Raw genomic sequence first — 27,960 nt, forward strand, 5'->3', positions numbered from 1 at the left:
GTTACAATATTTGAGTACTCACTTGCGCCACCTGGATGTGGAATTCCACATCATACTTGTCTTCATCAGTTAGTGTTTGATTTACTAAACAACTTTGCAGAAGACACCATCTTTCTATGTAATCAGGGTCCTGAGATGTATGAGTTATAAAATTTCAATGCCCACTAGCGCCATCTAGATGTGGAGTTTCAAACCAAACGGCTCTCCATCAGTTAGTGTTTAACCAACCAAACAACTTTTCCGAAGACACCATCATTCTAAGTACTCAGGATCCTGAGTTATATGGGATATAAAAATTACATGCTCACTAGCGCCACCTATCGGTTGAAATCTGAATTTCTCAGATCACCTCGCGAAGGCCCTTGATATCCCAAGTAACTTTGCCGAAGACACCATATTTCTAGATCATTTAGATTTTGAAATACACTAATTTACATTCAACTGTCTATTTTATCTTAAATATAGTACGTTCTTCATATTGTGATTTTCAATTTTCCGCATTATAAGGAGTTATACTGTTTTCAAAAAAGGTCTTATAATATTCCAAATAAGATTCCTGTAGAATACATTTGGGGTTGACATCGATAGAAAAGATGGTTTCAAAGTAATAGTCGATAATTCTCATGTGTTGTACAAAGTACAACAGCGCGATTAACGGAAGGTTAATAAGAGACTCGACTGTAATTTGTTTTCAAGGTTTTCAAGAATATTAGCTTTTAAAATTCCCTCCATGTTCAAAAAGACAGCAGGAGTCACCGTCGAAAATATCGTGCCGCCAAAAAATCGCACCGCCGAAAAAAGTCGCGTTGGTTTGAGGGAGCCTTGACTAACGGTTTCTCCCTGCAGGGTGGTTGGAATTGGAAAGTGGGTGGCAGCGTCTAAACAAAACATTCCACCCACCGTAGCAGCTACCGCCGTCACCGCAAGCTCCATCAGGATACGGTGGGGTGGGATCTTGTGGGTGGTAGCCGTGGTAGTGTTTTTTGTTTACATTTTTTTAGCATCGTGTTGAGCTCGTATCGTTGTGTGCATACATCCACGATAACGTGTGCGTGTTATATGATTCGTTCATGATGATGATGATGATTGTTGTGCTGACGCGGTTGTGCTGACTATAGACACTATAGATTCCATAGACTCGCGGAGGCAAAGACAACTGTAGCCAAACGAACTGTCAGTTCGTGTAGCCAAACGAGCATGACGTCACGATTTCAGAAGCGACAATGGATTGCGTGACGTCATATTCGCTCGGTACACTCTAAATTCACGGCAAAACACACTAAAATCGAATTGCTCAACCATGTCTCCGCGAGTCTATGGAATCTATAGTGTCTATAGTGCTGACGACACGCGCAGATTTTCCCCGTTTGTCACTGTGCTGCTGTCATCGGTGTTGTTAGATAAGCGCCGTCTTTTTGTGCGCGGGTTCGATTCGGGCAAATCAGACGTCGACGTCGTTGTTCGTCGCAGGTTTTGGTCTCAGGTTTTGATGTGCTGCAACCATCAACCATCAGTCTGTGATTTTGTGTTTACCTACATCGGTCCCGCACATAACAGCTGCACTAGTGACTGGTAGCGAAAACGAAAAGGAAAAGCAAAACATCCATTTTGCAAAAATTGCCACTGCTGCAGTGGAAGGTGTTTTCCTGGTTCCGACACTCATCGGTTTACTTTCGGTGGAAGCAGTGAAAACATCCGGAAGGGCATCATCATGCCGTTCTACAAGTATTTGCTTTCGCCAAAGCTCTTCAAAGAGTACGACGGGTCGAAGGTAAGTTATTTTTTTTTTTGTTTATTTCAGAGGTTTATTGGTGAAAGTTTTGGAAATTTTTAATTACAAATTTCGATTTCGTGTTTTCTCTGTTTAGGATGTGTATGAACCAGGAGCATTGGAGAAATACGGAGATCAGCTCCTCGCTGCGGTAAGTATCAAACATCTTATTTGGTTTCGGACGACCTAATTCAGGTCCTCAAAATATCACTCTTGAATCTTGATGAATTGGGGCCAAGTGATGCGGCATTATGTTGTTATGTAAACTCGTTAATTTCCACTTCTCGTGAATATGTTTTTTTGTTGATCGAACATTGTACAAGTTTGTATCTCTTTCTCCCCCATTGGCACCTTCCGGAGCGTAGCTGAATTTGATGTGGAGCTTTGGATACTACACTTCGCCTCTGTTGATTACGTTTCTGTACCGCCGAGGCTATTTGGTAGCGGATTCGGTCGGTACCCTAGCGAAGTTTACCACCGGGATCGGTCTCCTGGTTGCGGTATCGCTCTGTATGCGTGGTCTTGGTCGATCCATGAACGTGGTCTATGTGCGGTTTGCCGAGTGTCTGGAGAATGCCAAACGGCACGACAAGGTCCCAGAAAGCAAGGATCAAATTCGGCGGTACGACTTTGACTTCAAGCATTGGCCGGTGGACTTCACCGTCACTAGTAGCGTGTAAGTAGACAAATTCTCCGTCATCTATCGATGACGACATTGTATGACTTAGCAAAAAATGACAACGATGCTATTGTTAGGGATAAATTATTCAAGAATGTTTTTCTTCTATGTTTATAGTCAGAGAGCGCAAGTCTCTCGAAACAAGCCGTTCTGGATCTCGTCGTTGCCATGTCAGATTGCCGCTTATCTCGCGATCCACACTTTTGGAATACGTATGATCTATCCGGGGTCGGTTAAACTGCTACAAAGTTACATTGGTAAGTGATGACTATTTCTTCTCTTTGTTTTATCAAATGATGTTTCTTTATTCGTTTTACATAAATTTCATTAAAACGCGTAATTAGGTAACAATTGTCTGTTCAATGACCTGGCACTGGCTGTTCGCACTGGCTCGATGTTGCATCGATCTATTCGTACTTTTTGATGTCTTTTCACTGAACACTTGCATTAAAGATTTTTTTTTTTTTTTTTAAGGATTTTTTGCTATTTTGATAATGTTTGATATTTTGTCAAATGTTTTCCAAAGCATATTTGACAGATGATCCTTTTTTTTTCTTTGTTCCGCCCGTGAGCGATGTGCCAAAAACTAGAGCTGCTTCGAGTTGCTAGAACTAGGCTTGCCCTCCTTATGCATTAGGGTCCTTTTTGACTCACCGTCGTTGATCCTGGTCGTTCGAGTGATTGTCACAGTAAGTCAATTGATTGATTGATTTATCTTTATTTGAGAGACTTTCAGCCCTTGGCTGGTTCGTCTCTACAGTAAGTCAAGTTTTGTCGCTGTCCATCCACAGGGTGGCCACCGAACCGGGAAAAAGACGGGAATTCGGAACGACCGGGAAAAAAGCGGGAAAAAGTCGGAAATTTAGAATGATTACCGGGAAAATTGTTGTTAAGAGTAACTTGATGTGCATATTTGAATGTTTACGCCTCATCGAAAATCTGCAAAATCAAAGCCAAACCAAAATATTCCTGGGATACTTCTACGAAATCCCAAGGAATTCGCGTGTGCAATCACTTGGAATTTCCTTAAAACAGAACTTGGGATTCTTCAAGAAGCTTCTTCTAGAATTTCTCTAGGTTTTTGTACCGCTTGATTATCTCTTGGAATTCGATGAGATTTTTTCGAGGAAAAAGTTTCTTATATCTGAGATTTTTTCAAAAGTTTATTTTTGGATTAACCCGTGTCCTTTCTTAAATTTATTCTAGTTTTTTTAATAGATAAGAAAACCATAACCATTAAACTGGGGTTTAATCAAGACAATCTATTGAAATTTATTCAAGAGTTCCCTTTAAGATTCATCAAGATTTTCCTTCCGCAATTGTAACAGGAGTTGCTCCAATCTTCAAAATTTCCTACGGGAATTCTTCCCAGATTTTTTTTTTTAAATCCCTCCAGAAAATTTTTCCTTTTCTTCCTGGAGCTTCCTCTGGGGTTTCCCTAGAATTTTCTTCTGGAACTCCTCCGAAAGCTTTCTTCAGAAATCGTTCGAGAGTTCTTTCTGGGATTCTTTAGAGTTTCTTCTGGTATTTCTCCAGGATATCATTCTGTTACTTATCCATCTCCACGAGTTCTTTGCACGATTTCTGCCTTTGAAACTCTGATTTTGAAATCTTTGGTTTTGCTGAATTTTATCTTTATTTTATATTTGCTTTTGGAATTTCTCCAGTGTTTCTTACTGCGTTTCCTTCAAGAGTTCTTCAAAGAAACCTCCAGGAGTTGCTTATGAAAGTTGCTTTTGGAGTTGCTCCAGGAGTTGCTTTTGGGCATCCTTCAGAAGCTCCCTCTGCAAATCACACAGGAGTCCCTACTGGATGATCTCCCAAAAGTTCTTACAAAAACTTTACGATAGCTATTTCTGGAAATACTCCAGAATCCTGAAAATCAAACTACTGCGGGAGTTTTGTAATCGAGAACTCTTCCAAGCGTTCCTTGGGAAACCTTCTAGACATGTGGGAGATTCTTTTGGGAATCCTTCAGGGGTTCCAGGAGAAATCCCTAAATCGAATTCATGATCCCAGACCAAAAGTTCTTTTCCCTAATTGCCAACAGGCTGACTAAAATCCTAAATTCCATAAAGGAACCTCTTCCAGAATAAATCCATTAACCCTCGAGCGATCGCGCTGTTGTGTTTTGTACAACACGTTGAAAAAATCTCGCTTTTTGTGTTCAGTATTAGCGTTGTGCTGGCGGTGGTGGCCAACCGGTTAAGGAATCTAGAGAAACCCACAAAAGATATACAAGGTGGAATCGCAAACAGAAGTTACTGAAGAAATCCAAGTAGTAGTATTTTTGGAGTAATCGAAAGATGAAATCTCCGACAAAACTTTGTAAGAATCTCCAGATGTAAGTTTTTGGGGGAATACTCAGTTGGACATCCTGGAGGAAAGGGCCCATATAGCCGAGGCGGTAAACGCACGGGTATTCAGCATGACCATGCTGAGGGTGACGGGTTCGATTCCCGGTCGGTCCAGGATCTTTTCGTAAAGAAAATTTCCTTGACTTCCTTGGGCATAGAGTATCTTCGTGCCTGCCACACGATATACACATGCAAAATGGTCATTGGCAGAGGAAGCTCTCAGTTAATAACTGTGGAAGTGCTCATAGAACACTAAGCTGAGAAGCAGGCTTTGTCCCAGTGAGGACGTTACGCCAAGAAGAGGAGAGAGGACATCCTGGAGGAATCCCCGGAAACAACACCAATGAAGTTGCGTTAGAGCTACGCTAATGAATAAAATTAAAAAAATGATTCGATTATCTTCCATGTCCCGGATAATCGAGTGCGACCTTTGCTGATTTTATATGCACATCTTACCTATTATAGATCTGTCATAGGTTGCTACCACTCCTACACTTTTTTTAAATACCGTCGTGCGGGGTGTCATTGGGCCACTATTCCGCACATTTAGAATACGACGAGAATGTGTATTGTGTGCTAAACGACTAGAATACATATTTTTTTGCAATTTGACACTATAAAACTCATTTTATACTTGCCGTTTCAATATCCTAACGGCCTACTTTTCCGTACTATCCAAACAAATGCATTATGGTTCATAATGCATCTCATTTGGGTAGCATCTCGCAACGCTCAGGCACATTAGGCTATAAGTAGCTTTTGGTACTTAGCGCTGTGCCCCCAGCCGGATCGCCATACATAGTATGGACAAGGCGACACTAGCCAAAAGCTTGCGCTTGTTGGCGTACAACGTAGAGCTATTGAACATCATCCGGAACAGTGCCATTACAACTGTGGAGGCTCTTTTGCAGGCGTAATCAACGTGGCTACCGTAGGTAAGCTTATTGTCTATCATCACTCCCAAGTGTTTGACGGAGCGCTTCGAAGTGATGTGCAATCGCCTACACTACACTGATTACCGCTTGCTGCTCCCGCTTTCGGCTGTTCACAATGACCACCTCAGTTTTTTTTTTTATTCTTAATCACCTAACCTAATTTACAGCTCTATCGTCCACTAGGGCACTACGTGAGCGATTTCAATTGACAGCTGTACCTACAGTATTGTACAGAGCCTAGATGTATTCTTTTTATACTTTATCGAACTGGTTGCCTTTCTGCTGCTTTCACTTTTCTACTCTACATGGTAGAATGATGAGCACAAGGATGATAGGTGGGCGATGTTCCTTTCCAGTCCGATTGGGGGTCCATTATGAGTAGCAATTCGCCGATGTCCAGGTATCCGGGTCCGTTTGAGCCATGGGGCTCAGAAGAGAGTCAGTGTCAGACGCTCTCGGTGAAGAGAAACTGACGAAAAATTGCATGTGCCGGGGCTGGGAATCAAACCCATGACCATCCGCATATGAAGCGAACGTGTGACCAACTACGCCACGGGCCCCGGCATCCCCACCTCAGTTTTGTGGTGAGCCAATTCCACTTCTTCGATCGATTCACCATATACATACAACAGCATGTCGTCAGCGAATCCGACGATTGCCACTCTCACCGGGAACTTTAACCTCAGCACCTTGCCATACATGAAATTCCATAACACCGAACCCAGGATGGAACCTTGCGGGACTCCTGAGGTTATGTATAAGCAATTCCGACCCACCTCTGTGTCATAAACTAGTAGGTACTCGATTCTGGAAATTACTTCTGAGAATCTTGTAAAGATACCTTGGTATCCCCAGACGCAGGAGCGCATCAGCAATAGCCGTCCAACTGGCGCTATTGAACGCGTTCCTTGCATCCAAAGTTTTATATATGACACATTCTACCGTGACGTTACAACGCTTTGACGCCTATTTGGACAGATTAGGACCTATAACTCATAAATGCGTATCGTAAATCTAAAATATTTTTGCATATTCGGATTCCTCGTAAAATTTCCAGTAAATATGATCGGTTGAACATTTTTTCATTGAAAAAGTATGTTCGAAATGGGAATTAGTAGCATGACGTTACAACGTTGTAACGTCACGCTATTATTATCTATTTTAAGCAAGCTTTTTCAATGAAAACTAAAATTTAATTTTATTTAACATTTAATCACAGACAAACAGACGTAACACTTCGAACATTTTTCGATTCAAATCATAGTCACGGAAACATATTCGCCCAATGCTAAAAGGACTAAGTTTGGCCGGGGGGGCGGGGGTGTGAGAAAATCGTAAAAAAACCCTTACGTAATTAATGGACAGCCCCATAGCAAGATCAGCTACACTCACAAAAGGAAACCAATAAGATAGCTGCTTGGGACTAACCAGTGTTGCCGCATTTGAATCTGTATTTTGACTTTCGAAAATCTTTTTAATCTGTATCACCATTTTTTGCTAAAAATCTGAATGAAATCTATAATATTTCGCGAAAAATGTGTATGAAATTCTGTAAATTTCTTAAAAATCTGTATAATCTGTATCATTTCCAAAAATCTGTAATATGTTTATACAGAATGCTGTATGAAAAGCTGCGGGAAAATCTGCATGATTACAGAAAAATCTGTATATGTGGCATCCCTGGGACTAACAGGCATCTTCAGTGTATGAGCGTTGATGGTCTTGTAGATTTAGGCGGCAATGGCGCCTGCTGCGTCAGGTTGCAGGTCAATGTGGGGAAAGGGAGAGAAGTGATGATTGCATTCGCCTGTTGCCAACAGGCCGTTGAGTCCTCTGCACCTGCACAAGCTCATGCGGATGTTGGAGTGTTAGTGGGAAATGTTTTATTTTTGAAACAAAGTTTAAGTATTGGTCCATGGATGCAAGGCGTAAAGAGATAGATTGTGTGAAGATTACTGCGAAGCGGCACAGTTCGCTTGGTTACAACTTGTAGGCGTTATATGATAGTTTGACACTGTGCTGTGATGAAAGTTGGAAGGCAGGGAAACGGCTTTTTTTCAAATCTGTTTCTGGTTCTAGCGATCGCTACGAACATACGAATATACATGAGATGTATATGTAGGAGAAAGAGAGTGAAAGTAGATAGAAAGATACCAAGTAGTTAGAAAGGGACGAGCCAGGGATTGAACCCACGACCTTCTGCATACCCAACTAACAATGATAGCTGAATAACAGCTTATTCAGCCAAAATTTTCAAAATTTAGCCTAAGAGTGGCTTATACAACTGTTGTACAGCATCAATGTTTGTTGGGTATGGATCAGAAGCGGTAGCCATTAGATCACCAAGCTCGTCTTCAATGAAAACTAAATGTTCAACAGATCATACACTGAGCCAACTTTCCCGATCATCGTTATATGTCAGTCCTATATTACTGCAGTATTGGAATATCATATGAATCTAATCTTTGGCTGAAAACGGGAAGTGAGAGTTATATGCGACGCATCTATCTATCTATATCTATATATCTATATATATATATATATATATATATATATATATATATATATATATATATATATATATATATATATATATATATATATATATATATATATATATATATATATATATATATATATATATATATATATATATATATATTTATATATATATATATATATATATATATATATATATATATATATATATATATATATATATATATAAGTTAGACGCTGGACTTCGGAGTCGGTGTTTTTAAAAAAAGGAAAAGAATAGTTGAACCGCACTGGTTGACTACTGAGTAAAGACTAATTGCCGTTTTATTATTTTAAGCTTACAAAGGCCTGGCTAGGAAGAGGAATGGTTCCCTGGCTAATTTACCTTATGTGTAATTGGATCGCGTCGTCCGGTGGCGCGATGCTTACATGCTGGTTTCGGTGAAGTTGAAGACAGGTGTGGATTCCGTGGAAACTGCTGATCTTGCTTATCGTCCGTTGTGTGGCTCGTTCAAAGTTGCTAGCGATGTTGCTAACTGTTGTTGTTGTTGTTGGATGTCCTCTAGTTGGCTAAGTATGGCTTCTTCGGAGTTGGGGCAAACTGATGCGATAACTTCTCCCCCCCTAAGTGAGGAACGTCCCGGTCCGTTTCCACCGTATCTGATTATGATTAAGATGATGATAATCACTGCTGCAATTCTGGTAAAAGAAAATCCTCCAAACAGGCTCCAAAACTTAAAGTTGAGATTATTTTGTTCTAGGTATACATGCTCGAGGTGTCGTCGGTTTTGTATTGTGTCGTGATGAATTTTTCCTAAATCGATTTCTTCCTGTAGCTTCCAGTCCGGTTTGAGATTATAGAATGCGTTATACATGATATTGGGCTCGCCGATATATTCCTCGTTTCTAAATGTTTCGTTGATGAGTTGTATTGTGCAGTTCTCAAAATGGATGATCACATTTCCTTCTAGGCTTCGGTTATCCGGTCCACAGGTTGATTCTAATGTTTGATTCCTTATATTGGATATCAAAATGGTGTTGTCAGAAATTAGTTTGATTATTGTTTGATTATTGAATACAACGTTGCATTTAGGCTTCACTCCGGTTATTAACGGTTTGATACATTCGTCCTCGAGATCCTTTAAGAATGAAGATTTTTGAACGAAGTCTTCCGGTTTTTGTGTGACAAAAATACGGTCACCACTTTTGACTATGAATTCTGGGAATTGGTTGATTGATTGATTACTATTGATGATTGGGTATATTCTGATGATTTCCGCGGTGTTCTCCTCTAACAGTGGTACATGCATAAAATATAATAATGTTCCATGACTCGTTGCGAATTTTGGCGTAACGTATTGTAGTGCTTCATCCGGTAAGTGAATGTTAATTCCTTGGTCTTGAAGAAGTTCTCTTATCGTTGTAATTTCTCGAATAGATAGGATTTTGTTTGAAGTAATAGACATTTTTGAGAGCAGAATTGCGTCTTGAATGTCCTCGAGCAGCTGGTTGAGAATATCTACGTTTACGATTGATGTAATTGTTTCGATGTCGTCCATTAGCAAGTCGTTTAGGTTGGCCTGATTGGTTACTTCCTGTATAGCATGAGTAAGTTGCTGAATCCGAGTGTTGAGATTTTGATTAACTATCATCTGTTGGTTGTTTTGGTCAATCAAGTCGTTCATCGTAGTATTGATGGCTTGGAGATCAGATGCGTCGGGGGTTCCCGCGATCCATTTCCACACAGTTCCAACGGCATTCCACCTCCTTGATCGGTGGTGTGGTTGAGGTTTCAGTTGATATATGTTGTTGTATAATTTCTTCGCTTTATACTTTAGAATATTTGTTAGTGGATTAGTAATTTGGGCACTATTATGGTAAGATGATTTAATCAGGATCTCCGCTGTTTCTTCTATAGAAGACAGATTTATCGGGTGGATTATTTTAATTGTTCCAGTTTGAATTTTACAATGTCTTTCCTTTACAAGCAATAAAGGTTCGTCGTGCAGGTTTCTAATGGTTAGTTTTTGTGCTTGAGTAAGGGTGATCGTCAATATCAATAAGGGGATTATTCCGGTCTGTAAATTAACAAATATAGCAGGGTGTTAGTAGGTTAGAGAGATATTTGAGACTATATGGTTAATTATGTAAAGGGGTTCCTCTTCCGTTTCAATTTGGTTTTATGCAATTTAATATCTCTGTGATCCACGTAAGTTTTCCTTCTATTACGTTTGATTACAACTTTTTTGTACCTGGCTTTTCTTTTATTTTTGATACCTTGAATTTTATTGTAAACTCGTTCGTTTCTAATGAAATTTGGATCACCTTCTCTGTGTTTGTTTCTGTTTTCTAATGTTTGTTGTTGGTTTTTTTGTAGTTTTTCTATAATTTCGTCGAAGATTCTATTGCGGTTTTCTAGTATGGTTTCTAAGTTTAAGGGTCTCTCTTCTCCTTCTTTTATGCCATAGAAAACTTCAATCGGTTTTAATTTAGTAACGCTATGAATCGTAGAGTTGTACAAAGTAGTCGCGATGCGATATATTTCTTTATTAGAGAGATCGTCATATTTGTTTTTAATGCAAATGAATATTTCGTTAAGGGTAGAGTGGAATCGTTCTACCGTTCCATTGACCTCGCTATGGTTCGATGGGGTGTAGTACAACTGCACTCTTAACCTTTGGAGAAGTCCTCGGACTTCAATTGACTTGAACGCAGCTTCGTTGTCCCATACTATCATGGAAGGAGTTCCATATGTTGAAATTAATTTAACGAGGCCGCGTTTTACGTCTGGTATAGACCTGGATTTTATGGGTATTAACATTGCAAATTTTGAAAGTTTATCTACTGCCGAAAGGAATATGTTAGGGCTTGATATAAAGATATCAATATGGATTATATCGAGAGGTTTCCTTGGTAAAGGGGTTTCGGCAAATTTGAGTTTGTATGGTTTTCTTTCGTACTTACTTTCAAGGCACGTCTCACAGAGGTTGATGAAGCGTTGTACCTTGTCCTTGATTTTTGGGAAGTAAAACTTCGTCTTAATGACTTCGTAGTTCTCCACTGCTCCTCTATGGGCACGCTGGTGTGTGTCCTTAATGATGTCATTTTGTTCTTCTTCTATGGTGACGTCCTGTAAAATTGACTGTGTTAATTTTATTTTGAAACTCTTAGCACGTGAGAAGTGATTCTTGTAGGTCACTTGCATGATGTTCAACCATTCCTCCGGGCAAAGAATACAGTTAACTCTTGTAGGGTGCATGTATTCGCGGAAGATTTTTACTGCAATAGGGACTCCGAAGAAAGCACGCGTCATTGTCCGCCTGAAAATTCCTGGAAATATCTCTTCGTATTTTTCCTCATTCTTTTCTCCCTTTTCAATAAGAATTTGGTTTTTGAAAAAGTTCAGCGGTGTTTCGACCATACGGATTAAGTCCTCATTATCTGATTCGGCTGAATGTACCGTCTCTGAATCCGATGAGGATGATGATGATGATGATGATTCACTTTCATTCATGTTAATTTCGTGTGAGATCCTAGACAATCCGTCGGCTACCACATTCTGTTTGCCGGGACGGTATTGTATCTCATAATCATACTCTTCCAAACGTAGCTTCATTCTTATAAGTCTATCGTTTTGCGTTTTAGAATTCAGCGTAAACGTTAAAGGCTTATGGTCGGTGTACAGTGTAAATTTCCGACCATACAAATAGGGCCTAAAATATTTGCAAGCCCAGTCGATGGCGAGGAGTTCCTTTTCGATTGCCGAATATTTCTCCTCGGTCTTCGTCAGGGTGCGTGAAGCGAAGGCGATAGGTTTGTCTTGGCCTATAGGACCTTGCGACAGAACCGCGCCCAGCGCGTAATTCGAAGCGTCTGTAGTTAGTACAAAACGTTTCGAAAAATCTGGGTATTGCAGCACGTGGCTGCTAGTCAAAATGTTTCTGCAGCGGTTAAAAGAGGAGATGAACTCACGAGTGTGTTCGATCTTTTCCCCTTTTCTCAACTGTTGAGTCATAGGCTTTGCGATCTTTGCGAAATCTTTTACAAATTTCCTATAATATCCTATAACTCCTAAAAAGGCTCTTAGATCCTTTTCGTTTGTTGGTAACGGCCACTCTTGGATAGCTCTGATCTTCTCAGGGTTTGGTTTTACGCCTTCCGGAGTAACCACATGACCTAAGAAAGCTACCTCTTTCTGTAGGAAATCGCATTTATCCACCTGAATTTTCAGATTATATTTGCGAAGCGTTTCCAGTATTTTAGAGAGATTTATAAGATGTTCTTGTAAACTGGTAGAAAAGATGATAATATCATCCATGTATACCAGGCATCGAATTCCAATATGTTCCCTGAGGATGTTGTCCATCACTCGTTGGAACGTGGCGGGTGCATTTTTTAAGCCAAATGGCATTCGCACAAATTCATAATGTCCGCCTTCGACACTAAAAGCTGTCTTAAAAATATCTTTTTTGTCGACTTCGATCTGGTGAAACCCAGAGGCCAAATCGATCGTTGAAAAGTACTGACATCTTCCTAATTTATCCAGGATGTCAGTGATGTTTGGGATCGGGTATCGATCGTCGACAGTTTTGTCGTTTAACTTCCGATAATCGATGACTAATCGCCACTTCTTTTGGCCTGAAGAATCTAATTTCTTCGGGACTATCCATATCGGTGAAGACCAGGGGCTATTCGAAGGACGAATAATGCCCTGACTCAACATTTTTCCTATTTGATTTTGAACTTCGGCTTTATGAAAAAAAGGGTATCTATACGATTTTGTATATACGGGTAAATCATCTTTCGTGTTAATTTGATGTCGTATAGCGTTAGTGAAAGTTAGTGGTACAGTATCATCTGTATGGAAAACGTCTTGAAATTCGTCGAGAACCTTGAAAAGTTTCGATTTCTCTTCGCCATTTAAATGTTCATGTCGTATCTTATAAGGTGGAGATCTAGTTTTACAATTTCGAAAGTATCCTAATTCTACCTTTTCTGCATCTACAGATCTTGTTTCAAAATTATTGACCTCAACTTGCAACATGTCAAAAATGCTGACGTCTTTTACGGTTTCGGAATAATTGTGAACTAAAATTTTAGCTTCATTATTTAAGCTTTTGTATATCCCAGAAAGAATTTTTAATTCGGGCAGTATTTCAATTTCATGATCAATTAAAAAATCTCCATTAGCCACAGAAGTCGTTATTGTTAAAGGTTTTGTTTCGTTGGCATTTATTTGGGTAATTTCAGGATATTTCTTTTGTAACGGGATTGAAACATCTCCGATTTTCAAAATATCTCCCGCCGTATCTAAGACAGAATTTAAAGATCGTAGTGTTTCATAACCTATTAGACCATGGAAGTAATTATGAAAGTTAAATAAGTAGAACTTTTGCGCGGGTAATGATTTATCGAAGTTTGCAAATGGGTTGAAGAGTGTATATTGGTTCATTTGATATTTTCCGCTTATGTTCCTAACTGTTTTTGTGGGGCATAGTTTTATTATCTGAGGTGGAACTAATGCAGGTGAAATATAATTTTTGTTTGCTCCCGTGTCGATTAGGAAACGGAGCGTACCGAATTTTGTGTTAGTGATTTCTAAGAACGGCAGACAGTTGTTGGTCATTCGATCGGGGTTGGGCCCTCCAGTATATGAAAATTTAGCTGATCCGATGGGAGTTCTTCATTATTATAATCTACTGAGTGATCTGTGTCGAGCACTGCATCTGCATAGTCAATATTGGATTCACTTGTAGAAACGTATGCCATTCCGTGATATGGAAAATTTTGGTTTGAATATTGGGGTTGTTCTGTAGTTTCCGGGATGCTTTCACTTTCTTCATGTATGTTGATATTCTGTGTGGGTCTATTATTGTTTCTAGACTGATTGGATGAGGCTTCTTGTTTTATTGCTAGGACGGGATTCGAATTTTGAAGAGGTGGTCTGTATTGTTGTGGGAGCATTGGTCTAGCTTGTGGATAATTTTGTTGTTGGAAAACTGGTCTTGTTTGTTGATAATAGAGACCAGGTTTATAAGCGGGCTGAACGAAAGGTCTGGTGTTTGGATTTTGTGCTCGTGGTTGCATAGGATAATTCCCTTGCGCATAGAACGGTCTTTGCTGTACAGCTGGTACATTAAACACGTTTCGCTTTGTTTGTAAAACATCATTAGTTTGTTTTAAATTTCTCTCTCGCCTTCTCCTCATAGCTGCTTCCTGCTCGGAGGCAACTTGATATGCGGCTTGGAGAGACTGCGGTCTCGTGGATCTTGTTAGATCTGACACCGTGTCGTGGAGTCCGTCCACAAAAGCGTTGATCATGAGGGTCTCATATGTCCCCATGATCGCTTTGGCTTCATTAGCAGAATTACTGCTTAGCGAAATTTTTGCATTGATCTCTGCCAACAAAGATCTACAAACATAATGAAATTCAGCCACACTACTCGAACCTTGTTTCAGGTTAGTGAGTTTCGACACCAATGATGATAAGTCAGACTTATCGCCAAAATAGTCGGTTAAAGTGTTTTTAATGGAACTCCAATCTAGGGGAGTATGTCCCGCAGAGAGGACATCATTGGCTTTGTCAATGATTTTGTCGCGAATTATGCCTACCCAAATAGGCAAAATTTGTGGAATTTCGTTTTGCGGAACGAATTTTTTGGACTCGTTCAGCTTTTGTTCGACGGATTCTATCCAACGAGGTAATTTTCGTGGGCTTCCGTCAAATTCGGGAATCATTCTTATTAAATCAGGTATTCTCGGGGGATTATTCATTGAAGCTTGTAGTGGAACCTGGGCGATATCGCTCTGTTGGTTCGCATGTATTATTGTTGTTTCTTCGGCTCTTCTTTCCTGTGCCTCCTCAAGAACCGCAATCTGTAGTCTTTGTTCTTCTAAACGAGCTCTTAAATCGTCGACCAATCTTTCTAGGTGGTCGGTCATTTTCCTTGTACGCACAATGATGAGGTTATTAAAATGTAACTCGATTATCAGGTTGTAAATCACTTATTCACTTCACTAAAATTAATATTCTGTTTAAATCGACTGCGCCTTTTCGTGTAAATATTTTTCTTATTCTTTCACTTTCACTGAGTTACTTAATTGCTTTTCACTTCTTCTTACACTATTAGAATAGGACTTACCGCAATTTCTGGTATTCCTCCAGCGATGCAGTAGTTGTCGTAGAAGATGACGGTTGGGAGCGGGTCTCTTTGCGCCGCCGTCACTGGTGCTTCAGCTGGAAATGTCACGAGTCTCTAATATTCCTTTAGAGATGTGTCCCTTCCGATGACGATCTGCCTTCGTTTCTTCAGGTTCACGGGCACTTCACTTTACTAAGCACGCACAGCGGGACCAAAGATGATCCTACCGACTGCGCCAGTTAGACGCTGGACTTCGGAGTCGGTGTTTTTAAAAAAAGGAAAAGAATAGTTGAACCGCACTGGTTGACTACTGAGTAAAGACTAATTGCCGTTTTATTATTTTAAGCTTACAAAGGCCTGGCTAGGAAGAGGAATGGTTCCCTGGCTAATTTACCTTATGTGTAATTGGATCGCGTCGTCCGGTGGCGCGATGCTTACATGCTGGTTTCGGTGAAGTTGAAGACAGGTGTGGATTCCGTGGAAACTGCTGATCTTGCTTATCGTCCGTTGTGTGGCTCGTTCAAAGTTGCTAGCGATGTTGCTAACTGTTGTTGTTGTTGTTGGATGTCCTCTAGTTGGCTAAGTATGGCTTCTTCGGAGTTGGGGCAAACTGATGCGATAACTTATATATATATATATATATATATATATATATATATATATATATATATATATATATATATATATATATATATATATATATATATAAATGAGTTTGACTTCCCTTTGAGGCAACAAAAGTCACGAACGGCTGAACCGATCAGAATGAATCATGCACGGTTAGGTTCGTATTCGTGGTGGCTGTTACGAAAATAAACTAGAAAAGTAAGAAAATTGATAAGGTACTGATTATGTATGAGCTGGGAAGGAAAACAACACGATCAAAAATGAAACCAATCTAGAGTGCGGTGCTTTTTTGAGCCTAACAGTTGTCGAACCATCACAGCTTGGCAAGACAAAGTTTGCCGGGACAGCTAGTATATATATAAAAATGAGTTTGTAGCTTCTGTGAGGCAACAAAACTCACGAACGACCGAACCGATCAGCATGACCCTTGCACGTTTCGATTCGTATTCATGGTGGCTGTGTTTATAAGGCATTGTCCAGTTAGAATCCGGACGCAGATAATCACTTATATCTCAGAGGTGGAATAACAAACAGAAAAGGTTAGGCCCTCAAAACAAAGATAATTTACTGTAGTTTCATGGAAAAATATCATTAAAATTATTTAATTAATTTTTTTAATATATTTTCTCATTTTTTCCGTGATTACTTCCTTAAAAATCTGCACAATGGTAGTAAATTTTAACATCAACCCTGTTGGGTACGCTACATCGAAGCCCGTCGAACTCCATATTCACCATTGTACCCAGTGCTGATTTGCCACACCCGGTACATACTGGGAGGACCGTTAACTAGACTAGGAATGCACACTACTACAAAGAATCAAAAACGACAATAGAAAAATGAAACCACATTCGTTCGGCAATGAATTTTTGGATTGTGAAATCAATTATTGAAATTAAGTGATGTTGATCCCCTGAATTCGAATACTGAACATAGAATTCCGCATGATAAATTGCTAGTTCAAAGTTATATTATGTAAGGTAGCTGGTGACTTATGAAACAGTGTAGAATTATCCGACTAACTGTATACCCATTGTTACAGCCAGCTAATGAAAGCGTCCCATGAAGAAGTCCAAATTTGATTAGATTTGTTTTTGGTGCCAAACGAATGGTATAATTATGAATGAGTAGAGTTTCGTTGATTAATTTGTCATTCATTAATCCATAGCCTCACATCTGTAAGTTAAACTCTCCCAAAAGTAATTCGATCGAGTCGTGCTCTCCATAAACGGCGATCTACAAGCTAGGGTAACAGACCTTATTCCCATTTCAAACCATAAATAAACTTAGCATTGAAGTTTTTAGGCCGATTCTTCGATAACTTGCGTGCATAGTGGATGATATACCAGTATAGCTAAATAATTACTGTTGAGTGGTAGCGTACACTAAAGTAAGATACTATTAATTCAAAATTTAAACAAACTCTAATACTGTTATATTCACCAGGAATTTTGTAACTTTTTCCACCAATAAATTTTACGAAATCAACCAAACCCTACCGCCCAACATCTTACAAAACTCTTTACGGCATGTCGAGAAAGGCCTCTCCGACTGGATCTGGATTAAGCTCCGCCGTAGGAGCAGCAAATCGCCTATTCTCAGCTGGCGCCAATCGTAGCGCACCTGAGGGCCACGGGATTCCTTTATCCAACGACGCTGTGGCCACCGAATTCAGCAACCTGGCCATCGTGAACAACGCAGAACGCGGAGCGAATGAGCCGGCACGGTCGGTGGCGAGTGCACAGGGCAACGCAGCAGTGGTAATAGGAGTGTCTACCCCCCCTCCTCCCCAGGTAACAGATGATGATGATAACCATAGTACGAAGGGCCAACAGTTAGGGACCAAGCGCAAGGAAGGAGCTAGTTCTACTATTATGAATAATCCAGTCCGGTCGGTAAATACGGTTACATCCAGAAAACCCGTCGCGCGCGAAAATCCTAATCTTCGCGTACGAATAACACGGTTCAGTCACTGTGAAATGTGTAACGAACGAGATACTAGCAGCATGGTGCAGTGCGATACTTGTGATTTGTGGTATCACTTCTCATGTGTGGAAGTAACTGGTGAAGTTGCGGATCGAAGTTGGGTCTGCCCAGCGTGTGGTATTCCAGAGATCGAGCAGCGAAATACCGATCTACTGAAAACCGTTCTTGTAGACCCACCTCTAAGGCCGGAGAACTCGCGGAAGTCTACTGGCAAGGCAAGCAGCAATCGCAGCAATCAACGAAAAGTCGCCCTGCGGTTACAGATGCTGGAGGAGCAGAAGCAGTTGGAGCAACGATTTTTGGAAGAAAAATACCGCATACTAGATGAAGAGGAGTGTGACGACGAAACTGTGGTTAGCGAAGACGACGTAAGATCGATGGAAATGTCCAAGGTCCAAGGATGGCTAATAGACACCAGCAAATGTGGTGAGGATTCCGGTTTGGTAGACGGAGACGGGCCCGAACTACAAGCTCAACGACTTGGTCTGAGCCAACGACCTGCATATACAGGAATCATCGAACCACGTTCGACGCTACAAGAGTTCAACCCCAATCAGCGATCGACGCCTCGTCACCAGAGTTTAGGAGTGGAGAGGACTAGAAACAACTATGTACCCCGAGAATCGGTTCCCGTATCGCAAAGCATGTTTCACCAATCCTCGGCGCAAGTAGCGGAAACAACGTTCCGTCATCCATCATCGAACGTGGAGTTCCTTAACCGGTACCGGCAACCGGGTACAGCAGTCCAGTTTCGGCAACCCCTTGATAACCAGTCTACACACCAGCATGCAGGTTCAGTTCCTGCACTTCAATACACGCGACGAGGACACCCATCGGCCCCAATGGATCAGTTCCAGCCAGCTACTGGTGAGAATCGAATGCGTCAATTGGATCCAGCACACCGTCTTCCTAGGCACCCGGAATCCAATCTTCAAGACGTCGAAGACAACGTTTGCATACTCAACCGAAGCCAATTGGCAGCCCGCCAAGCCGTATCCAAAGAATTACCGGAGTTCTATGGAAATCCAGAGGATTGGCCGTTATTTTTCTCCATGTATAACTCATCTACGCAGATGTGTGGGTTTTCTAATGAGGAAAATATGCTTAGACTCCGAAAATGCCTAAGGGGAAAAGCTCTAGAAGCAGTGCGATGCCGACTGCTGCATCCTTCCAACGTAAACAGCGTAATTTCCACCTTGAAGATGTTATATGGGAGACCGGAAACCATCGTGCAATCGGCAATCCGGAAAGTCCGGTCATTGCCGTCACCGCAAGTCGAGCGGCTCGATACAGTGGTAAACTTCGCACTAACAGTCGAGAATTTGGTTGCCACAATTGAAGCATGCGGAATCGAGGATTTCGTATATAACGCTTCCTTGAAATTTGAACTAATCGATCGTCTGCCTCCTGGACTGAAGCTGGATTGGGCGAAGCATTCCAGAAATATCTCATCACCCAATCTTTTGGATTTCAGCGGATGGCTGTATTCGATTGCCGAGGATGCTAGTGCAGTAATGCAGACTTCAGTTGGCGGAAGCAGAGGCCGAGGGCCGAAAGATGGATTTGTGAATATTCACACTGAAACTGAACTTGACCACTCAGGGGAAACACGAAGCGAACCCACGATGCAAGGATCATCTTCAGCACAGGATTGCTTCGTATGCAAAGGAAGTTGCCCATCAGTCGCCAAATGCAAACGATTTGGAGAGTTGAGCCTGGATGCAAAGTGGGCTGTTGTTCGAGACGTAAAACTGTGCCGTAAATGCTTACGAAGACACAATGGATCTTGTAGGCAACAAAAACCTTGCGGAGTCAAAGGCTGTACGTTTTTGCATCATCCGTTGCTGCATAATAAGTTGCAGGATACAGAAAAGGAGCTATCCGACCAAGCACCGCCGAGTACCACCGGAAGCTGCAACGTTCATCAGGTTCAAACCAGTGAAGTTTTATTCCGTATTGTTCCGGTGCTGCTGCATGGTCCATCGAAAGCTATTCAGACATACGCGTTCATTGACGACGGCTCGGAACTAACGCTACTGGAGGATAGTTTAGCAGAGGAACTTGGAGTGAAAGGACCTCGCACATCGTTGTGCTTAAAGTGGACGGGAGGAACCAAGAGAGTGGAAGCTGAATCGCAAATAGTTGATGTAGGAATATCATCGACCGGGAAATCGGAGCAGCCATATATGATGACCAAAGTCCACACGATACAAAATCTACAATTGCGACCGCAGACATTAGTGCTCGCCGAATTGCAGCAATGGTTCAAGCACCTGAAAGGATTACCGGTCGAATCGTACACGAATGTGTGCCCCCGCATCCTGATAGGCCTGGACAATGCTTCGCTGGGACATGCAATGAAAGGACGAGAAGGAAAGCCCTGCGAACCGATAGCGGTCAAAACTCGATTAGGATGGATCGTCTACGGGAGCTGTTCGCGAACCCAGCAAGATTTTAGCTACGTGAACGTACATGCTATTGAAGTATGCGAATGCAACAGAGTCTCGGACGACGATCTTCATACTACCATGAAGGAATACTTCGCTTTGGATAGCCTCGGTATCGCGAAACCTAACAAGATCCTACGGTCTACGGAGGACGAGAGAGCAATGGAGATTCTGGAAACGCACTCTAGCCGAAAGGAAGGCCGGTATGAATCGGGGTTGCTCTGGAAGTACGACGACGTCCGCCTTCCAAACAGCACAGGAATGGCGTTCAGAAGATGGCAATGTTTGGATCGAAGAATGAAACGCGATAAAACGTTTTCCGAAACAATCCAGTCAAAGATGGCAGATTATGTAGCTAAGGGATATGTGCGCAAGTTAACGGACGCCGAATTGAACACAGGGAAGTCTTCAGAGTGGTATTTGCCTGTATTCCCGGTGACGAATCCCAATAAACCGGGAAAGTTAAGACTGGTGTGGGATGCAGCTGCCGCTGCGTATGGCGTTTCTCTCAACTCGCTGTTACTCAAGGGTCCGGACCTTTTGACGTCGCTCCTCACCGTTCTCGTGCAGTTTCGACAATTCCGAATTGCTGTTTGCGGGGACATTCGGGAGATGTATTTGCAGATTCTATTGAAACAGGATGTTCGATTGTGCTTTTTCTGGAAAGACAGCGAAGACGACGAAAACCCTAGTGTGTACACGATGTTGGTGTTGCCATTTGGAGTGTCATGTGCCCCAACCATTGCGCAGTATGTGAAAAACACAAACGCTCAGCGGTTCTCCAAGGAGCATCCTGCGGCGGTCCATGCTATCGTCGACCAACATTACGTCGACGATATGCTTATGAGTACTGAAACGGAACAAGAAGCAATTGACCTGGCGAGAAACGTAAAGAAGATCCATGCTGAAGCCGGCTTCGAAATGAGAAACTGGATCTCTAATTGTCCGCAAGTTTTGAAAGCGCTAGAAGAGCCACAAACGAAGGAGAAAAGCCTTAACCTGGAAGATGGTGTGGTAACCGAAAAAGTATTGGGAATGTGGTGGAATACGACCACCGATTGTTTCTTCTTCAAGATTTCACCACGGTATGACCCGGAACTGATGTCTGGACAACGGAGGCCCACGAAACGCGAAGTTTTACGAACCTTGATGATGATCTTTGACCCTTTAGGGCTTATCGGCCATTTCTTGATGTACCTGAAAGGAGTACTGCAAGAAATCTGGCGTACTTCTGTCGGGTGGAATGAGGTAATCGAAGAAAAGCAGTTCGGAATGTGGATGGAGTGGTTAAACGTTCTTCCAGAGGTGGCGAAGGTAGAAACACCGCGATGCTTCAGGGCCACTACATCGATCGAAAGCTCAAACGAAGTACAGTTGCACGTTTTTGTTGACGCTAGCGAGAAGGGGTTTGCAGCAGTGGCTTATCTTCGATTCCAGGAGAGAAAAACAATTGAAACATCGTTAGTGGGATCGAAAACTCGTGTTGCACCGATCAAGTTCCTATCGATTCCACGCTCAGAGCTTCAGGCCAGCGTCATCGGAGTAAGATTAGCGAACAGTATACAACAATCTCTCACTATCAAGGTGAACCGGCGTTTCTTTTGGACTGATTCAACGGACGTTATCAGTTGGCTTCAATCTGACCATCGGCGATACAGCCAATTCGTCGCGTTTCGTGTAAGCGAAATATTGGAAACATCTGATGTTAGAGAATGGCAATGGATACAGACGAAACAAAACGTCGCAGATGAAGGAACCAAGTGGAAACGAGTTCCAGACATGAGCGGATCCAGCCGGTGGTTGAACGGGCCGGATTTTTTGGGCAAACTGGAAGCAGAATGGCCCATCAAGCATCAAACCTCTGGAGCAACTGTAGAAGAACTACGTCCTCATCTGCTTGTGCATCTTGTGTCATCTGAAGCAATCATCGATCCCCATAGATTCTCCAAATGGACCGAACTGCTACGCCGTATGGCCTACGTGTTCCGTTTTGTCAAAAATACAAGGATTTCCGAACAGGAGAGGAGCTTTGGGCCTTTGACGTCATCGGAGCTGGCTGAAGCTGAAAACTATTTCTATCGACTTGCTCAACGGAGTGTTTTCGCCGATGAAGTCGCAGTTTTGTTAGACAGGAAAATGTCGGAAAACTCCAAGCTTGTCATTCCAAAGAGCAGCTCAATACACAACCTTTGTCCGTTCCTCGATAAAGATGATGTACTACGCGTACGTGGTAGAACCGGAGAGTGTCGGTTCATCAATCAGGAGACTGTCAACCCCATTATCCTTCCGAAGGCTCATCACGTCACTTGTCTAGTTGTGTCTCATTATCACAGGAAATTCCACCACCAAAACCATAATGTCATCATCAACGAATTGCGACTAAAATTTAGTATTCCCCAACTGAAGGCTACATATAACAGGATCCGCCGAGACTGCCAGCAGTGCAAGAACGACTCTGCGCGGCCGCAACCGCCGGCCATGGGGGATTTACCCTTACCTCGATTAGCTGCATACGCTCGTCCTTTCACGTACATGGGAGTGGACTACTTCGGTCCCTATATGATCATTCTGGGACGTCGTCTAGAAAAGCGGTGGGTACTTCTGGCTACCTGCCTGACCACCCGAGCCGTTCACTTGCAAATAGTCCACTCTATGACCACCGATTCATGTATAATGGCCCTCAGGAACGTCATGGCCAGAAGAGGTGTTCCGGCGGTTATTTATAGTGATCACGGGACAAATTTTCAAGGCGCTAGCAAAGAATTAGAGGAAGCTATGGAGAACCTGGACCGTGCGCGGTTCGAAACCGAGTTTACAACTTCTCATACGTCCTGGAAATTCATCCCACCGGCTTCGCCGCATATGGGCGGCGCATGGGAGCGCCTCGTGCGTATTGTGAAGCAGAACCTTGCTAAACTAAAACCGAGCAGGACGATGTCACATGAAGTCCTGGAAAACATGTTGACGGAGGTCGAGAATGTGGTCAATTCGCGCCCTATGACCAATCTACCGTTGGATGACGACCAGTCGCCAGTATTAACCCCAAACCATTTCTTACTGGGTTCCAGCAATGGACTGCGATCGTGGGTACCTTTCAGCGACAGTTCGGAATTGTTGAAAAATTCTTGGAAAGTTTCACAGAGCCTGGCCAACCAGTTTTGGAGGCAATGGCTACGAGATTACTTGCCGTATATTACCCGACGCACGAAATGGTTCACAGATGTAGAACCGATTAGAGTAAACGATCTGGTTGTCATCGTAGACCCAAAACTTCCTCGGAACACCTGGCCGAAAGGCCGCGTTATTGGCGTCAAACAAGGACCAGATAACCAAGTAAGGAGTGCCACCGTACAGACTTCCACTGGAATTTATGAAAGGCCTGCAGTCAAACTCGCCGTGCTTGACGTAGGCGTTCGAAGTAATGCTGAGCAGGTTGATCGCATTGGAGGGGGAGTGTTGGGTACGCTACATCGAAGCCCGTCGAACTCCATATTCACCATTGTACCCAGTGCTGATTTGCCACACCCGGTACATACTGGGAGGACCGTTAACTAGACTAGGAATGCACACTACTACAAAGAATCAAAAACGACAATAGAAAAATGAAACCACATTCGTTCGGCAATGAATTTTTGGATTGTGAAATCAATTATTGAAATTAAGTGATGTTGATCCCCTGAATTCGAATACTGAACATAGAATTCCGCATGATAAATTGCTAGTTCAAAGTTATATTATGTAAGGTAGCTGGTGACTTATGAAACAGTGTAGAATTATCCGACTAACTGTATACCCATTGTTACAGCCAGCTAATGAAAGCGTCCCATGAAGAAGTCCAAATTTGATTAGATTTGTTTTTGGTGCCAAACGAATGGTATAATTATGAATGAGTAGAGTTTCGTTGATTAATTTGTCATTCATTAATCCATAGCCTCACATCTGTAAGTTAAACTCTCCCAAAAGTAATTCGATCGAGTCGTGCTCTCCATAAACGGCGATCTACAAGCTAGGGTAACAGACCTTATTCCCATTTCAAACCATAAATAAACTTAGCATTGAAGTTTTTAGGCCGATTCTTCGATAACTTGCGTGCATAGTGGATGATATACCAGTATAGCTAAATAATTACTGTTGAGTGGTAGCGTACACTAAAGTAAGATACTATTAATTCAAAATTTAAACAAACTCTAATACTGTTATATTCACCAGGAATTTTGTAACTTTTTCCACCAATAAATTTTACGAAATCAACCAAACCCTACCGCCCAACAAACCCCTTCGGCGGATTTGTTTAACAATCAGGTCATCTCTGTAGTGTCCTGAGACCCTCTACCAATCTGATTAGGATTCCAAAAAAACTTTGCCAAATATTTCTCTTCTTGCGAAATTAAGGGCTATGCAGTGAATTCCAAAGAAGCGAAATTTGAGTGTTTTTTCGTTAATAAACACTACCCAACAGTGATGACACCACTGCACATCTCAGGCTGTCGTGATAGCTCACCAAATTAGCTCAAACCTCTACAGATCCTTTGTGTGCATTTTTGAAAAGCAGCACGCGATTCTTGAGGTTATCATCTTTGTACACATTCGGTGTCAAAATCGTGGTGTGAGAAAACGATGCCCAGAGCTCGAACTTCCTGGCAAATCTTGGAATTCCAAGCAGATTTATCCATGAACATGAACTTCAATCTTCCTTGGGCACTTCCTCATGGCATGGTTAACAACATCTGTGCACATCACACATAATGGTTGTGGAGGCATTAACATTTTTCGCGACTGTCGTACCTGACCACGCTTAATTTTCAGCGTGTTTGTGCAAGATTTTTTTCCTTCACTTGTCTTCAATCTGAAATTACTTTTCACTCGTAGCAAGAAAATCGATGAAATTTTCACCATCAATAGAGGACTTGTTTATGATCAGACTGCTGTAAAAAAAATATGATTATGATCATTGAGAGCGTCACAATAAATTATCCTTTGCGTCAGGATTCTAACTGGACAATGCTTTATAGTGAACATTTAACCGAAAATATACTGAAATCGAAGAATTTGGTTGATTTGTGATTGAGGTTATATTTTTCCCTTGCCGCTTCTTTCAAAAAGGTGAGTGTCCATTTTGCCCCGGCAGCAGAAGATATTTCCAAACTTGATTTTTGATATAATAAGAAAATATAAACATGTTAAGCATGTAGATACAGCAAAACTACTTGCATGTGTTCTAGAAATATCAGGTTTTAATCGACCTGCAATAAATTAATCAATAAATCTTATTTTAGATGGTGTGAAAATTATAATTTCCATGCACAAAAAACGGAGGACGCAACTTTTTCGTGTAAAATCAAGTATAATTTTAATTTCGAATGTTTATTTCCTGAAACTACGTTTTAGACAAATGGACTATATTCTCCATTTATTAAAAGTTCAAAAAAGTTCGCATATTTCAAAATATTGAGGGTGTCCATTTTGCCCCGGGTGTCCATAATGCCCCGCCTACCTCTATTCACTGAAAATTTTACAAGTAATCCGAATATGCACAAATATTTCAGGTTTATGAGTTATAGTAAAAAATCTGGCCAAAAAAGTGGTCAAAACTTTGTAACGTCACGGTAGAATGTGTCATATAGGTACTCGTATTATGTATTTTAAGTTTGTTGATGCCAGGTCATTTCATAATCATTTAGGAAAATAGTCCGGTGCCAACATTTACAACATTTAAATAAATAAATAAACATAAAAATAAGCATCACGCAGGAAGTTGAATCAAAAATTGCAAATTATGTTTTCTCCCATTATTTCAGAACCTATGCTACTCCAGGGTCGTACTAAACTAATCACCGAGGAAAGGGGCAAACGCAATAAGGTGAAAACCTCGGACGGCAATGAAATCGATACGGTATTCATAGACAATCGCAACAAAAGTACCAACGGGCGTACACTGGTGTTCTGCTCCGAAGGCAATGCGGGATTCTACGAGATTGGCATCATGTCCACGCCAATTGAGTTGCAGTATTCGGTTCTAGGATGGAACCACCCCGGTTTTGCCGGTAGTAGTGTAGGTTTTAATTGAAGTTACATTTGGGGTGACTATTATCTTACATTATAAGAACTTTGCAGGGTTCGCCCTATCCGGATCAAGACCAAAATGCGGTGGACGCGGTGATGCAATTTGCGATAACAGATCTTGGTTTTACTCCTGACAACATCATACTTTACGGTTGGAGCATTGGAGGTTATTCAACGCTGTACGCTGCCTCGCAGTATCCCGACGTTAAGGGAGTCGTTCTGGATGCTACCTTTGACGACGTGCTGCAGCTGGCAATACCGAGGATGCCGGAAAGTCTATCCAATATTGTCAAGATTGCCATCCGAGATTACGTCAACTTGAACAATACGGAGTTGATTTTGCAATACAATGGACCTGTGATGTTGATCCGACGAACGGAAGATGAAATCATTTGCTCAGAGTAAGACTAAGATAAACTGATTGTCAATTGATATTTTTTAATGGTTTTGGTGATCTTACAGAGACAACAACCTAGCTACGAATCGTGGCAATTTCCTACTGATTAATATGCTCAAGTTTAGGTTCCCTAACATATTTAAGGCCGATCAGGAAAATCTAGCAAAAGACATCCTTGGTAGACCAATCGAGTTCATGAGGGATGGTAAGTTGCCATGTCCAAATAGTCTTTAATACCTATGGAAAACATATCACGATTTCTATTTACAGATTCTGATGAACTTTGTCTGTCGCTACTAATGTCTTACTTGACAGATAATGGTAATAATGGTACTTCCCGGAGTTACCCTATCGAGATTGGTGCCGATTATAGCAGTGATCAAAGAGATTCGATGGCCAAGTTTCTGGTAAGTTACTACCGTGAACCTTTTCACTAAGCAAGCAATGATTGTTTCTTTTTGTTAGATATAGTAAGTCCTTAAAAAAACTTGAGGGAGAGATCAAAAAAATCTGAAATTTGTTGTTTTACTATAAACAATTACATGAATGATACAAATGTTTAACTAACCAAACATTCATTCTTCCACAGCTCAGGAAACACCTACAGGATTTCAAGTCAACCCATTGCACGCCGCTGCCTGCCGAGTATTTTAAAGCTCCCTGGGAGATCCCCAGCGACACGGACTTTGTATTCACCTAAAAGGAAAATCCTTGATAAACAACTGTGGACTCGTACCGAATATGGCGAAGCACTAGCACGCATAACGCTACAACAAATTGTACTACGTTCCAATACACTATTCTCAGCTGCAGAATAACTGTGAACCCGGTGATTGATAGAATGGGGTTTTATCCAGATCTTTTAGTAGTGAGTGTGTGTGTGTTTTTTTTTTCATTAACATATAAAAGTTGTTTTGTTTTTAAGGCATCGTAAGTATTTCATTTCTGCTTCCATATTCACATTCTTTGCGGTATTTGTCCAATTATCGGTGGGCAGTGGGAATAGTAGTTGAAAAAACATTCAATATTGTGCAAATTGGTCGGTGTGTACTACGTA

The 27,960-nt window shown here is 41.5% G+C and overlaps 1 protein-coding gene across 1 annotated transcript; it reads left to right on the forward strand.

Moving 5' to 3' along the window:
* The first annotated feature begins 1,479 nt into the window (after positions 1 to 1,479).
* LOC109428657 (phosphatidylserine lipase ABHD16A) lies at positions 1,480 to 27,831 on the forward strand. Its single transcript, XM_029880137.2, has 9 exons — positions 1,480 to 1,771; positions 1,869 to 1,922; positions 2,137 to 2,447; positions 2,568 to 2,707; positions 26,242 to 26,495; positions 26,558 to 26,907; positions 26,969 to 27,108; positions 27,174 to 27,310; positions 27,493 to 27,831. The coding sequence occupies exons 1-9, from the start codon at positions 1,712 to 1,714 to the stop codon at positions 27,601 to 27,603; spliced, it is 1,557 nt and encodes a 518-aa protein (XP_029735997.2). The 5' UTR covers positions 1,480 to 1,711; the 3' UTR covers positions 27,604 to 27,831.
* Positions 27,832 to 27,960: the final 129 nt, after the last annotated feature.

The sequence above is a fragment of the Aedes albopictus genome, chromosome 2, assembly GCF_035046485.1.
Source record: "Aedes albopictus strain Foshan chromosome 2, AalbF5, whole genome shotgun sequence".
NCBI lineage: Eukaryota > Metazoa > Arthropoda > Insecta > Diptera > Culicidae > Aedes > Aedes albopictus.

What these genes read in the sequence shown, in the direction of transcription:
- LOC109428657 (XM_029880137.2), top strand. Translation starts at nt 1,712, where the DNA reads ATGCCGTTCTACAAGTATTTGCTTTCGCCAAAGCTCTTCAAAGAGTAC. An exon ending in AAGAGTACGACGGGTCGAAG is followed by an intron (nt 1,772 to 1,868) that starts GTAAGTTATTTT and finishes TTCTCTGTTTAG; the next exon opens with GATGTGTATGAACCAGGAGC. An exon ending in GAGATCAGCTCCTCGCTGCG is followed by an intron (nt 1,923 to 2,136) that starts GTAAGTATCAAA and finishes TCCGGAGCGTAG; the next exon opens with CTGAATTTGATGTGGAGCTT.